This window comes from Dipteris shenzhenensis, chromosome 24, assembly GCF_047967505.1.
Source record: "Dipteris shenzhenensis isolate YYH24624 ecotype China chromosome 24, Dip_SZ_1.0, whole genome shotgun sequence".
In the NCBI taxonomy this organism is placed as follows: Eukaryota; Viridiplantae; Streptophyta; class Polypodiopsida; order Gleicheniales; family Dipteridaceae; genus Dipteris; species Dipteris shenzhenensis.
The window spans coordinates 53,712,482-53,728,173 of record NC_141619.1 but is presented as its reverse complement, the minus strand read 5'-3'; the positions used below and the strand labels follow the sequence as shown (position 1 = coordinate 53,728,173).

Sequence of the window (15,692 nt, the reverse complement as noted above, 5' to 3'; positions counted from 1 at the left end):
ACTCCTCGGTGCTAACTGTCTCACCGTTGCTCTTTGCTGCTAGCATGGCCTCAAGGATCCATGATTGTGTGGGCATAATAGGTAAACTACCATCACTGTTTTTTGTCTCCACATATCGGTCATGCCATTTCTCCATGACAACAGCATTTGCAATACAGTATGACTGTATCTTCTCCCTTGTCTCATCCATCAAGCGAAAGCGTGAGCCCTTACCTTGACACACTTCATCAGTCAATCTATCATCATCCTTAGGACTCCATAACATTGGCATGGTTCTATCTACACGTCCAAGATATTCAGATATCCAGATACAAGATTCCTACACCAACCAACCCTCTACCATGCTTCCCTCATGTCTGGCCTTTTGACGAACAAAATCTTTTAAGATCTTCATGAAACGTTCTAGGTAAAACATCCATCGTGTGTTCACAACCTCTGCCATAGCTACTTCATCAACTAGATGTACCAGTATGTGAACCTGTATCGTCAAAATGCTCGTTGGTGGAAATGTGTTTTCTATCATGTACACAATCTCAATTGCTAAGATTCTCATCCTCTCAATGCATGTATGATCAATCTCCTTGCAAGATAGCCACCTGCACAAAAAGGGCAAAATAAAGAAAGATATCCATGCACACTATCTAATTCAGAAGATCTCATCAAATACCAACCTTACAAGTGAAGAAAGTTGTATATACATTTTCGAACTCCAATTGTGCACACACCAGATATTGCTATTGAAAGAATGAATTACAAGGCAGTGCCAATCATGAGTCTTGAAACCACTTAACTCTTTTTCTTTGGCATTGGTGAAGGCATCTTTCAAGCTATGCATGGTCCCCATGGGTGTACATAGAGTTTCAATTACCCTTTTTAATACACTTCTCTCTTTTTTGCTAAGAATACAAGGTGCATCTGGAAGTTGTCCTCTCATGAGGCCAATACCTTCGCAACTTGTTCGCTTCCTTTAAATCTGCCCTACTATTGTAATTATCTTTCTGCCCACATATGTGCTGCCATACAGTAACTGCAACATTCTTGAAACAATGCATAGGATCTAAAAGGTGATTTATTAAAAGTTCTTTCCAATATGGCAATGCATAGAAAGCATTCAATCCTTTCATCCCTTGTCGAGAGAATTCTTTACCATCATCCCATGCTTGTTTCCAGTCACTCACTATCATTCTACTTGGAACTAGCCTTTGATTTCATCCTCGCATAGGATGTTCCATAGGAAGGAACCTGGTGTGCCCCTCATAAATCATCTTCTTAAGATGTCCCACTATAACGAGCTTGCAATTCTGGATCACATATAGGGCATGCATGATATCCTTGGACACTATATTTTCTTACATCCCCGTATCCTGGATAATCATGCATAGTCCACATCAAGATAGCTCTCAAATTGAAGACTTTACGATGCCTTTTCTTTGAATTGTCAACCACTTCAATTCCATTCCAAAGATCTTGTCGCTCATTGATCAATGGAGCTGAATATACTGACATGTCCTTCACCTTTCTCTTCCCTGGTATAAGTATACATAATATAAGATGCCCTTTTTAAATTGACATCCATGGAGGAATGTGGTAATTCACACCATTTTGTTGAGACCAAAGGGATTCACACCATCCGTTCCAAGTCCCAATCTCAAATGGCATGGTTCTCTTCTTCCAAACACATGCCACTTCCTCTCTATATGTTTCCATGCAGGACTATCTGATGGTATTCGCATTATGCCATATGTAGATCTATTTTCTGCATGCCATGACATAAGACTTGCAATTTTCTTGCATCTGAACATGTGCTTAATGCGTGGAATGAGTGAAAAATGTCTCAAAACCTTACTTGGCACCTTGTTTCCTTGAACATCTTCTCAATAACGTGATGCACCACACTGAGGACATTGCAATTCATTTGCTAGATCTTTCCTGAACAATACATGATCATTGGGACAAGCATGTATAGCCTCATAGTGAAGACCAAGAGTGGCTAACGTCTTCTTTGCTTGATGGAAAGAACTTCTCAACCATGCCAATGGCTTCAAGGTTGCTTAGCTATGCACTCTCCAAAGTTTCTCCTGCAATCTCTTTTTGTGATATGCATCAAACTAAAGCACTAATCTTGTACATGGTGTCCTTGATGCCCTTTCTAAGATAGTCTTTTATTACTACAACCACTACACATTGTACCGATTTGTGCCAATCGTATGTCTTCAATATGGAAAGATCAATACCATCCTTTTAGTAAATGCTGCATGCATCCGGTAGGGGTGTGCAAAATTCTTGGATGTACTGCTCAGTACCATCCTTAGTAAATGCTCCCTTCAAAATAGTGCATGCAAAGTCGCTCTCTCAGAGTCACTAGCTTCAAGATAAACGTATTCTCTCTCTCTCTCTCTCTGTCTCTCTCTATGACTCTCTCTTGTTGACGTCAAAATATCAATCAATCACTCTCTTTCTCTTAGGACGATAACGGACATCTTCATCTCTTTCGCTCCCTTAGGACGATAAATACGTAAATACATCATTCAATCTCTCTCTCTTTCTCTCAGGACGATAATAGACATCTTGGTGAATCGTGTATTTCTCTCTCTCGACGTAAATACGTCAATCAATCTCTCTCCCTCTCTCGAGTCTCAGAACGATTAAATATGACAATCTGTCTCTCTCTCTCTCAGGACAATAATACACTCGAGAGTCGGCACGTGGCTAAAGTCGCTCTCTCAGAGTCACTAGCTTCAAGAAAAACGTATACTCTCTCATCTCTCTCTCTCTCTGTCTCTCTCTCGCAAACAGCTTTCTCTAATCATAGCTCTGCGTATAAAAGCCCATCAAGCACTAGTACTGTTCCAAAATAGCTGGTAGGGTTTTGCAGTTTGATGCGAGTGTAGCTGGAAGCTGGCTTAGTAGCACTGTTTGTGTAGGGAATTGAAGATGGCGAGTAGTTGTAGTGTGCTGGTTAATGATGGTGAGCGCCGTGTTTATGGTGAGGGTGGGAAGGAGTGCACAATTGGGTTGCCTCTCTACTCGTGTGCGACTCATGATCCATGCTCACTTTAGGTTAAAAGGGGGGCACCACCTTGTTTTGCTGGAACAAGGAAACCTTGCACACAAAAACAAGCACAATGAACTGCACACCTGAGAACTGGAATGTGTAAGATTCCACTTTCCAAGTGCTTCTAATCAAATGAAAATGGAGACACACTCAAACATGTGACACATAATACCAAGGAAGGATGCCTTGTCAAAGAGAAATCAGCACTCCTTCGTCCAAAGACTAACACACAAACAGATCATTCACTAACATAAAAAAACTTCTCAGCACTCATACCAACCACTACCAACACATGAAACACAGGAACTCAAATTTGGTTCAGCAGAAACCTCGCTTTAATCATGCATCCAAACACTCAATCTCACCACAAACAAACTGACACAAAATCAAGTCTCCTAGCTAAGCCACTCTCCCGAAAGCTTGGTTCTGGCCACTTCCACAAGCTCACCAGGCTTGGGGGGCTACAAGCACATGGGGGACTTAGGTAAGAACCTTGCTCAAGCACCACAATCAATAGATCACAATTCCCATACAACACAACACATACTCCCACACAGGCTAACACTTAGAGATTGAATGGATGCTACAGTCCTCTCCAACACAACAGATACATGAAGAAATCAAGGATTACACCAATAGCTGAAACAAAATCAAGAAGAATCTCACCATAATGCTTCCACACAAGCTGGTGACGATGGTAGACTTGTCGATTGTCGTCGCAAAGACACAATGACGAAGGTAATGGCTATGGAGTGTGAAAAGAAAGTACTCCAGAATCTTTAGGGCTGAGAATATATAGAGTTTAAGTAAGAAATTTATATTATATTAGACCATTTTAAGTAAGAAATTTATATTATATTAGACCATCAAGGTGATTACATAAGTGAGAAATGCTGCCGTGGCTTCCTTCTTGTAGAGTAGGAGAGCTTCCGTGTAGAGAGATGTCGCTATCTTGACAGCCTTCTGCTACCTTCTTCTTTTGGTGACCGCCTATCTGATGGTTTGATGCCCTCTCCTAATGGTGATTGATGGTGACCGATGGTGTGTAGAGAGGCCCTCTTTATATAGGCACTCTAGCCTGATTAGATTAGGATCATACAATTCAAAGCTGGGGCGATTATCCTTAATGTGGTCCAAAAAGGTAGGCTAATCAGATGAGTCATTTCCTCATAATTTCCTGAGGTCGGTGGGATATTATCCTCTGAGTGCTTGTGTGTGAGGAAAAACATTTATAGATGTGCAAATATCCAAGGCAAAAATGAGGTGGACTGATGAGGTGGAGGGTAGGGACCAGTGGTGGCTTGACTACTTTTTTGGCATTGTGGGCTGCAGTGACCCACCTGGCAGATAAAAAAAATGGTAAAAGGAGAAAAAAATCCCACGCATGGTTTCCTGAAGGCATATTCCTGCCACCTCAGCCCAGGCCCCCGCAGTAGGCCCTCCACAGTCTCGTTTGTTGACTGTAAATTGTTGGCTTCCTTTGTTTCCATGTGGTAGGCATGTGGTAGGCTCATATTAACTGGTCCACTTGTCTTTTGACTTTGGAAAAGCTTGTCCCCCATGTGTTGAAAATGCACTTCTCACTTTCACACTGCTCTCCAGTTTGATTTTTTTTGAATTACTCTTTGTAACTGGCAATCACTTTGACATTTACCAATGACCACAGTGATTTGGTAAATCATTTTCACCTTGAGGTAAAAAACTTTTAACCTGGGGTAAAAATACCAAAAAGAAGGGAAATGACCTGTAAGTCAGAAGGAACTCATCTGTGAAGATAAAACACCCATAATTCACCCCTAGGATACAGATAACCCAATTTTTACTGTTTACCATATGATAAACAATTTTTACTGGATGGTAAAAACGCACACATTAGATGAAAAATAGATATTTACTTAAATACACTCACACCAGAGAGTGGGATATATCCACTCTACTTATGCTCCCAATATATACATGATATACAAATATTTTCTTGACCCTGACGTAAAACTGCTTGGGGGATAAAAACTTGATGTCGTGAAAACCCTGCCTCATTCAGCCCTCCCCCTGAATGCTAGAGGCATTTATGCCTCTAGCTCAATGTTTTGATTGTCGTTGAGGATCTGTGAGAAGTATGGCTTAAGCCTCCAACCATTAACCCTAGTCTTGTGTAGTTTGCCAGTAACATCCATGAGTTGGTAACTCCCATTGCTAAACTTCTCCACTACCTTGAAAGGACCTTCCCAGTGTGGCACAAACTTCTCATCCTTCTTGTGATCAAACCTATTATCATACCTGAGCACCAAGGATCCTTTTTTAATTTTCTTAGCTGCAAGCTTCTTGTTGAATTTTTCCTTTTGCGCATTGGCTTGCCAGCTATAGTGTTCGATGGCATCGTCTCTGCTCAGCTCCAATTGTTGGAGGTGGAGAATTCGCTGCTAGATTTCTTCCTTGGGCATGGTTTCAGTTCGTTGGAGAATCCGCAGACTAGCCAACTCCACTTCTATAGGTAGAAGTGCTTCTTTGCCATAAACTAGGTAGAAAGGAGTATATCCGAGTGACACTTTGAATGCAGTGCAATAAGCTCAAAGTGCTGCATTTAGGTGTTTATCCCAATCCTTTGGTTTATCGCAAACATGTTTGGTGATTATTTTACAAATCATACCATTTACTTTCTCTACTAGGCCATTACATTGAGGATAATAAGGAGTAGAATGTCTCCTTTTGATGCCTAACTTTTCCATCAAATCTCCTATTAGATAAGCCCGGAATCCAGGCCCTCTATCTGAGATGATCTCCAAAGGAGTGCCAAACCTGCAACAAATGGTTTCAAAAATGAACTTTGAAACTTTCTTGGCAGTAATCCTTCCACTAGGAGCTGCTTCTGTCCATTGGGTCATGTAGTCCACACCCACAATAATGTACTCTTTCCTTGAAGAAGTCCTTGGAAGAGGTCCTATAGCATCAATGCCCCATTTTCCAAAAGGGCCAAAAGAAGTGATAACCTGTCTAGGCTCATATGTGAGCCTTCGTGGACGTGTTCTCTGGCATGCATCACATGTCTTACACCAAAAATGGGCATCTCTAATTAAAGATGGCCACATAAAACCTGCTTGTAGCACTTTTGTACAAGTAATTTCAGAAGCACAAGTAACCACCACACACTCCATCATGACAAAAATGCAAAATCCTATGAATCTCCTCTTTGGACCAGGAACCTTTCGCAGCACTTGATCCTTCCCCATGTGGTAGAGATCTTCATTGATAAGCCTATACTGTGTTGCCTTTCTTGCCAACCACCTTCGTTCTCCTTTGGTTAGGTGCTCTGGAGCTTGACCTGTATCCAAAAAAAACACAATATCTTGAAGATCCTCTTTCCCTTGGAGTCGAGGGACCTGCAACTTGATTGCTCCTATGGTTGCCTCCTTTAGTCCTTCATTTGCTAAAGAATCTGCTAATCGATTCTCACTCCTAGGAACATAATGCACTTGAATGGCTTCAAAATTTCTTAACAAACCCTTCCCTAAGCTTAGCTGTCACCTTATTACTTTTACAAGCCCATGTGCCCTGCACTTGATTCACCAAAAGCATTGAATCACTATAAATATTTACACGTTTGATTTCATTAGCCAAACACCATTGAAGGCCTAAGTGCATAGCTGCATATTCTGCCTCATTGTTAGAATTAACTTCTGTCAAAGGAATCCCTCTTTCCATCACCTTCTGCCCTTTAGGATTAAAGACAATCATACCTGCTGCTGCCTTTCCTTCCTTTCTTTTAAATGCTCCATCAAGATAGAGCGAAAATGCTTCCTCCAAGGCTTCGATTGCTGGGTAAAGGAGTGGCTTTTACCTCCTTCTTTGGCTTCTTTTCTTGATGGTGATAGGTCAACACATCTGCTAATGAGGCTCGCGTTGATTCTTCTACCATGACCGTGTAATCAAATTCCTGCAAACGAACTATCCACTTTGCAATCCTAGATGAAACATCCATGTGTTGTAAAACATACGGAAAAGTCTCTTCCACAGTTATAATTATGAAATGACGAGGCAAGAGATAGGATCAAAAATGCTGTGTAGCAAACATGAGGGCCAGAACCATCTGCTCTGCATAGGTATAGTTCCTTTCAGATGCCTTCATCACCCGGCTAGCACAGTAGACTGGCCTCAAAAGTGAAGATTTTGTATCCTTCTGCAACAATACTGCACCAATAGAATCTGAACCAATGCTAGGGTTAACATAAAAATCAATGTCCCAATAGGGAGGCATCAAAGTAGGGAGGGCACTTAACACCTTCTTCACTTCCAAGAAACACTCTTCACTTTCCTCCTTCCATACCAACTCTTCTGCATTAGTAAGTTTCTGAAGAGGAAACATCAACTGAGTCAAGAGGTGGATGAATCTCCCAAAATACCTAACCTTCTGGATGAAAGTTGTCAGCTCCTTAATTGAAGTAGGCGATGAGAGCACCAAAAGAGCTTGCCTTCTTTGGGTCGACTTCAATCCCTGCTTCTGAAACCACATGTCCTAGCAAAGAAACCTTAGGTTCTCCAATGTGACATTTTGTCTCATCTGCTAGCAGTGCATCTTGCTGCAACCTTCCCATCCTTCGCAGTTTCTGAGCCACTGGCTTGCTTTGTGGTTTGAGATTAATTTGATGTTGCACTACTGAAACACCTATAATTTGCTTATAATCTGAGATAAACAATGAAGCATACCTCCTTAACATACCCTTGAAATCCTTTGTTTATTCTGATGTGAGGTCTTTAGCCAGCATCTTTTTCATTCTCTCATCGCTTAGATGATCGACCTTGCTTGGGTTTTCTTTTGGGTTGTCTTGAAGGACAACACCCATCACTTCTACTGAGCTTTCGCTCTCATTTCCTTCACTACTGTCTGTCTCCTCTGAATAGGACTCGAAATCTTCGAAACTTGAATCTGCTTCCGATGACTCCAACTCCAATTGCTCTTGCTTACCACTCTTCATGTTGCACACGATAGACTGTCTCGCTCTCCCACTTTTCCCTTGCGGCTTTAGGACAAGGATTCCCTTCTCCCAATCCTGCTTAGCTTTCATGGCAATCAACCAAGGCCTACCTAAGATGATAGGGTAGCCCTCCCCCTTAGCTGGCAACACATACATGTCAACCCCAACTTGGGTTCCACAAACAACGACCTTTACATCCCTTATCACTGCCACACATTTTACAAGAGAATTGTTGGCCATCTTTGCTTTAAATTTAGATGGACCACTTATTTCTAGACCAAACTGATGCATCATTTTTTCACTTATCACACAAATTTGTACTCCTCCATCTACATACACTTTGGGAACTCTATGACCCTTAATTTGTGCATCTACTAAAGGGAGGATATCTTTCACCTGATGGGTGCTAATCGCCCTAATCCCTTTAGGTTTCCTTGTGCTTACCAGACGTGACCACTGTCATCGTAACTTTGGAGAAAGATGGAGCAGTTGAGGCCAAGAGAGTCGTGGACCTTGACTCGTGACATCCTCCAAGAGATTGTAGGGTTCTGAGCTAGCTCCTAATGGAAAATCCGTGATTTCAATCTTTCTCCTTGTTGTCTCTGCTCTCTTCTTCCTTTTCTTCTCCTTCTTGGAAGGGCCCGCTTCATGTTCAGACATTCTCCGGAGTGGCTCCTCATGAACTCTCGCCTTTTTAACTGGCATGACATCAGTTTCCAAAACCTTCTCTTTACCTTTCTCTTGAAGGCTGATAACATAGATTTGTTGCTCCCCTGTTGCTTCTAGTAAGGGCGGTACCTCTGCAATTGGTTAAGGTTGTGCTGGAGGTCTCAAAATTTGAGTGGGAACTTGAGGAACTTGGGGTTGAACAGGTCGTGCTCTAGGTGGAGTCAGTTGTTGTCTTCCTCCTCTTTGTCTATTGTCATATCTCCTAGGATGAGGACAATAATACATACCATGACCAGCTTCTCCACAATTATAACAAACATAATCACTATAATCCTATTGTCATATCTTCTAGGATGAGGACAATAATACATACCATGACCAGCTTCTCCACAATTATAACAAACATAATCACTATAATCCCTCCTTGGTCCTCGTCTTGCTGCTGCATTGGACTCTGTATCATTATTAGTATTTGTAGGTTGTGGCTGTTGAACTCTTGCACTTTGCACTAAATTAAGAGAGAGATGATCCAATTCATTTGTTACCCTTTGTAGCAATTCCATGTGAGGGTCTTTTACCGCACTTGGTTGTTGGGGAGGTACTGGCATGTCCGAAGAGGATGCCACTGAGCAGTTGGTTGCTCACTCCTTGCCATTTGTGCTTGGAACTGCAACTTGCGATCTTTTAACCTAGCCCAATGCAAAGTTTATTCAAAGGTGTCTGGAAATTTACCTTCTACCTTTTCCCGAAGAGAAGGATTCAATCCTGCCAAGAACTTTTTCTTCTTGAGAAAATCAGGTGCTCTCTCTCCTTGTGGTAGACTTGCTTCCCAGTCTTCCCAAAGCTTCACAAATTGTAGCTCGTATGGTTGGTAGGCATCCTTTGTAGCCTGGCGTAAAGAAGAGATTTTCCGCCATAGACCCTGAGGATTATTAATGGCACCAAACCTTCTAAGAAAAACCATCTTTAGCATCTCCCAATCAGACTTTTGATGTTCTGGTAACTCCAGGAACCAGAGCTTTGCTTCACCTCTCAAGACCAAAGGGAAGGCCTTGAGCTTCAATCTTTCCTCATCCCGACCAGACACCAGGAATGCCATCTCCAGGTCATCAAGGAAGTTGCTTGAATGCTCACCTTCCTTGCCATGAAAATTGGAAAAAGCCATTTTTTCTGGTTTTTTCTTTCCTTGTTTTCTTTTCTTTTTTTTTTCTTTTTTGTTTTTACAAGAGCACAAATATATGCACGTCAAGAGAGATATGATAATAGATCACAGGGAACATAAAGGGGTTTACTGATGCATTAATTGCGGCTAGTCTTCGCTCACCAAAAACATTCCTAAGAATGACTTGAAAGAGAAGTTTTGTGCAAACCCAAATATGAATTTTTTGGCTAGCAGATGGCCTTATAGGACCTGCAACATCTCTAGCACTCATAGTAGGATGAAGATGTTAACATCAAAGCCATGCTCATAGAGAAGAAGGGGAAGAATAACAGGATGAGGGGAGTCAAGCACTTGCGAGATGTCACCTCTTCCTCTTCAAACCCTCTTAAAATGGACGAATTGGAATGGCATACACTTCGGGAAAAATCACCAAAGCTTTCCTTAGATTAAAACCACAAATGATCAAAACACAAAATGTTAAAAACCCCAACTTTCATAAACCATAAAACAACTGAAGGGCGTTAAGAGCTCCTCCATGGGGGCACCAAAAAATGAGGGCGGGAAGGAGTGCACAATCAGGTTGCCTCTCTACTCGTGTGCGACTCATGATCTGTGCTCACTTTAGGTGAAAAGGGGGGCACCACCTTGTTTTGCTGGAACAAGGAAACCTTGCACACAAACACAAGCACAATGAACTGCACACCTGAGAACTGAAATGTGTAAGATTTCACTTTCCAAGTGCTTCTAATCAAATGAAAATGGAGACACACTCAAACATGTGACACATAATACCAAGGAAGGATGCCCTGTCAAAGAGAAATCGGCACTCCTTCGTCCAAATACTAACACACAAACAGATCATTCACTAACATAAAAAAACTTCTCATCACTCATACCAACCACTACCAACACATGAAACAAAGGAACTCAAATTTGGTTCAGCAAAAACCTCACTTTAATCATGCATCCAAACACTCAATCTCACCACAAACAAACTGACATAAAATCAAGTCTCCTAGCTAAGCCACTCTCCCGAAAGCTTGATTCTGGCCACTTCCACAAGCTCACCAGGCTTGGGGGGCTACAAGCACATGGGGGACTTAGGTAAGAACCTTGCTCAAGCACCACAATCAACAGATCACCATTCTCACACAACACAACACATACTCCCACACAGGCTAATACTTAGAGACTGAATGGATGCTACAGTCCTCTTCAACACAACAGATACATGAAGAAATCAAGGATTACACCAATAGCTGAAACAAAATCAAGAAGAATCTCACCATGATGCTTCCACACAAGCTGGTGACAATGGTAGACTTATCGATTGTCGCAAAGACACAATGACAAAGGTAATGGCTATGGAGTTTGAAAAGAAAGTACTCCAGAATCTTTAGGGCTGAGGATATATAGAGTTTAAGTAAGAAATTTATATTATATTAGACCATCAAGGTGATTACATAAGTGAGAAATGCTGCCATGGCTTCCTTCTTGTAGAGTAGGAGAGCTTCCGCGTAGAGAGACGTCGCTATCTTCACAGCCTTCTGCTACCTTCTTCTTATGGTGACCGTCTATTTGATGGTTTGATGCCCTCTCCTGATGGTGATTGATGGTGACCGATGGTGTGTAGAGAGGCCCTCTTTATATAGGCACTCCAGCCTGATTAGATTAGGATCATACAATTCAAAGCTGGGGCGATTATCCTTAATGTGGTCCAAAAAGGTAGGCTAATCAGATGAGTCATTTCCTCATAATTTCCTGAGGTCAGTGGGATATTATCCTCTGAGTGCTTGTGTGTGAGGAAAAACATTTACAGATGTGCAAAACTCCAAGGCAAAAATGAGGTGGACTGATGAGGTGGAGGGTAGGGACCAGTGGCTTGACTACTTTTTTGGCATTGTGGGCTGCAGTAACCCACCTGGCAGATAAAAAAAATGGTAAAAGGAGAAAAAATCCCACGCATGGTTTCCTGAAGGCATATTCCTACCACCTCAGCCCAGGCCCCCGTAGCAGGCTCTCCACAGCCTCCTTTGTTGACTGTAAATTGTTGGCTTCCTTTGTTTCCATGTGGTAGGCATGTGGTAGGCTCATATTGACTGGTCCACTTGTCTTTTGACTTTGGAAAATCTTGTCCCCCATGTGTTGAAAATGCACTTCACTTTCACACTGGTCTCCAGTTTGATTTTCTTTGAATTACTCTTTTTAACTGGCAATCGCTTTGACATTTACCAATGACCGCAGTGATTTGGTAAATCATACCCATAACTCATCCCTAGGATACAGATAACCCAATTTTTACTGTTAAACAATTTTTACTGGATGGTAAAAATGCACACCTAAGATGAAAAATAGATATTTACTTAAATACACTCACACCAGAGAGTGGGATATATCCACTCTACTTATGCTCCCAATATATACATTATATACAAATATTTTCTTGACCCTGATCTAAAACTGCTTGGGGGGTAAAAACTTGACGTCGTGAAAACCCTGCCTCAATGGATTGCAGTACCGTGGCCAAGGATGATGAGACGTGGCAGAATGTAGTGACAACAGCTGGCCAGAACGTGGTGTTTGGGGCTAACAACACCTATTGGGCTCGGGACAGTCGAATCGGGTATCTCTTTAGGTTCTTCTTCGGGTTGGGGTATCCGGGAGACGCGGTGCTGACGGACACGGCCGTCACGTTGGGAGCCTATGGAGATGCATCCAAGATCTACACTTGCGTCGACGGCCAGCTACAGCGGGTGGACGTCGACCCCTGCGACGTGCCGCCGCAGAATGCCATCATTCGCGTGCACTACAACAGCACCGACAACAACTACTTGCTGCAGATCACAGAGAACTACCCTGCCATCTACGTTCAGTTCACGTTACTCTCCCTAGGCGGCACTCTCTGCACCCCCGGGGTCTCAGGCACCCCCATCCGTTTTGCCTCTTTCTCCTCCTCTTCCCATGATCATCTTCATGAGCCAGCCATTGTTGTCCTACGTGAGGTGGTTGACGCCTGATCATGCCACCTAGCTGGCTACCTCATTAACTTCTTTCATTGTGAAAGACCGTGCTCCTAGTGGAGAGTGTTTGCTCTCTCTCGATATTAAATAAAGCAGCTACGGTGTGGCTTTTTTTTTTTAAAGCTTGATAACATGGGAAAAAGTTTGGGTCCTAAAATGATATTGTCCTCAAGTCTCTCATCTGTTGCCATCGTCACTCAATAAGTGGTGGATGTTGCGTGTAGTTTTATGCACACTCGATTCTATTGCATGTGGACATTTCTTCGCCTTCAAAATGGATATTCGATAGTAATAGTCAAAATAGGTGCCAGTAAAAATGCCAAAAATAGTGTAAAAAATACCATATAAGCACTGAATATAGTTGTCGAAAACATAGTTTCTTTGACTTACTAATATCAGGCACTTTTCATCTTTAGAGGCTCTCCCCTATCTCTTGAAGTTCTCTAGTGACTTCTGTAACAAAATATCCTTGTTTTGAGAAAAATGTAAATTAATTACTGGATGCACAATGGAATCATTAAAAGAATTTGAGTGTGAAGTGGAGGTAGATTTGGATTTGGCTACTTTCGATGCTTGCTTCTTTGCAAAATAACTTTTTTTGGAATGATTTCTTTGGCCACGAAATACATACTTAAGCGACTTCTTAGATTGAGAAGTTCTCTTTTCTTTTTTTTTTTGCCAAACTCCCCCCAACAGGGAGTAAATTTCCATTAACTAGATTATAGTACAAAGTGGCTGACGCAGCCCATATTGACCTTCAAGAATGAACAACTAGCTTACGGGAGCCACCCCTTACAATGACATGTATTTGATTTTAGAAGCGGCTATTCAGTTCTTAACAAATGTGGTTTGTCCCCACAGCGGCCCAGAACTGATGCCACTCTGAGCTTTAGTCTAGCTTACTTTCCAGTGTTAAGAGGGTTGTTGCACAGTCTTGAAGGATCTCCTGTAGTGAAGGAGAAGTTTCCACCCCTTGGAATAGTCTGTAGTTCCTTGCTAGCCAGATTCTTTTCAGTAGACAATAACTTACTGTTAAGAAAATTATTTCTGCTTCTTCATTGTCCAGGTTGACATTTCCAAAGGCCAGTTGTTTCTTGGAGACTTTGAAACCCCAGGTTGTGAACATCCATCTTCTAAATTTGAAAATCAACCTTGTGATAAAGGGGCAGTCCAAGAAGAGGTGGGAGAGGGATTCACCTTTAGCTCCACATCCAGAACAGATGTCTGGCCCCAAGCCTCTCACTGCTGCCTTTGTTCCCGTTGGAAGAGCACCTAACAAAACTTTCCATCTGCATACTACAGTTAGACTTCCATAACTTCAAAATGACCCATTGTCTAGCTCCAAGCCTCTCACTGCTACCTTTGTTCCTGTTGGAAGAGTGCCTAACAAAACTTTTCATTTGAATAATTTAGCTGGTTCTGGACAGTTAGACTTCCATAACTTCATAATGACCCATTCCCATATATCTTTGGCTTTTCTTTACCCTTTTGCTTATTGCTTTTGAAATAAAAGAAGCATCTTGCTCAATCATCTCTTGCAATAAGAGTTTGTCATGAAAAAGACCTAGGATTTTTAGCTCAAAAGAATTAAATGGTATGCGAATATATATATTGTCCTTGAATGACTCAAAAGAAGAAGGTAACTTCCCAAGAAGTTTGTGGATTGGATTGCCTACGAAAGTTCTAAGTTCCTCCATTGATTCAAATAAACTCTCAAAGCTTGTCTATCATATTGATCATCAAACTTTGAAATCATTAGTTTATCCAGATCTTCTTCTAATCAGCTAGCATTTGTAGATTGTGCCAGAGGCTTCGGACTAAGATCCCTTGAGATAAATATTATGGAACAAGAGAAGGAGACATACCATGAATGATCAGGGTGGGTTTTGGCACCTGCATCCATAATGATCTACAAGAGGGATTGGCAATTACTTGTTGCCATCCATCCGCACTCTCTAACAAAGGTTACATAAAATTAATCTAACTTGGAGACTTCTTGGGAGTAAGATTTTGTTTGTTAGATAGAGAGGGTAAGGTCAAGAATTGAAGAAAAGAAGGTTATGAAAGAGAAAAAGCTAATACAAAAGGGATGAGAATAGAGAGAATATGGTGGAAAAGCTATTTCAAGAAACAACAAAAATGTAGGTAGAGTATGATAAATGTATTGAGGATGAAGAGGATTATCAAAACAGGTGGGAGGGACATAGATGCTATGGTTGATACAAACGAAATCCCTCACAGTGATACTATGAGAGAATGGGGTGCTTGCTTGGATTATTACCGCACCCCCGGAGAGAGAATTAGTAAAGAAAGAGAGAGATTGGGGAAAGGTGGAGAGAGGAGATGTAGCATGTTATTACCGTGTGCATTATCATGCTTATTTCCATGCTTATTACCACTTTCATCTTTTTTCAAAATGCCACCTGTTTCGTTTGTCCTCGTTTTCTCTCTCTCTCTCTCTCTTTATCTCTCTCCACCATCATCTCTCTTCCTCCCTCTCTCTCTCTCTCTCTCTCTCTCTCTCCCCCCCCATTATCTCTCTCCCATTCTGTTTCCCTTCCACTTTCTTTCATAAATATTTGGATTTTAACTCACTTATATATTTGAATCTTCTCTCTTTCTCTCACAACGATAATAGACATCTTTGTGAATCGTGTATTTCTCTCTCTCTCGACATAAATACATCAATCAATCTCTCTCCCTTCTCTCGAGTCTCAGGACGAATAAATATGACAATCTCTCTCTCTCTCTCTCTCTCTCTCTCTTAGGACAATAATACACTCGAGAGTCGGTTAAAGTCGCTCTCTCAGAGTCAC

The 15,692-nt window shown here is 41.7% G+C and overlaps 1 protein-coding gene across 1 annotated transcript; it reads left to right on the top strand.

Annotated features, from left to right (window-relative positions):
- Nucleotides 1-12,360: 12,360 nt before the first annotated feature.
- Nucleotides 12,361-12,873, top strand: LOC147886784 (uncharacterized). The gene has a single exon (XM_087395318.1). It carries the CDS (start codon nucleotides 12,361-12,363, stop codon nucleotides 12,871-12,873), a length of 513 nt encoding a protein of 170 aa, XP_087251444.1.
- Nucleotides 12,874-15,692: the final 2,819 nt, after the last annotated feature.

Coding starts and splice junctions, on each gene's coding strand:
- LOC147886784 (XM_087395318.1), top strand. CDS start 12,361: ATGGATTGCAGTACCGTGGCCAAGGATGATGAGACGTGGCAGAATGTA.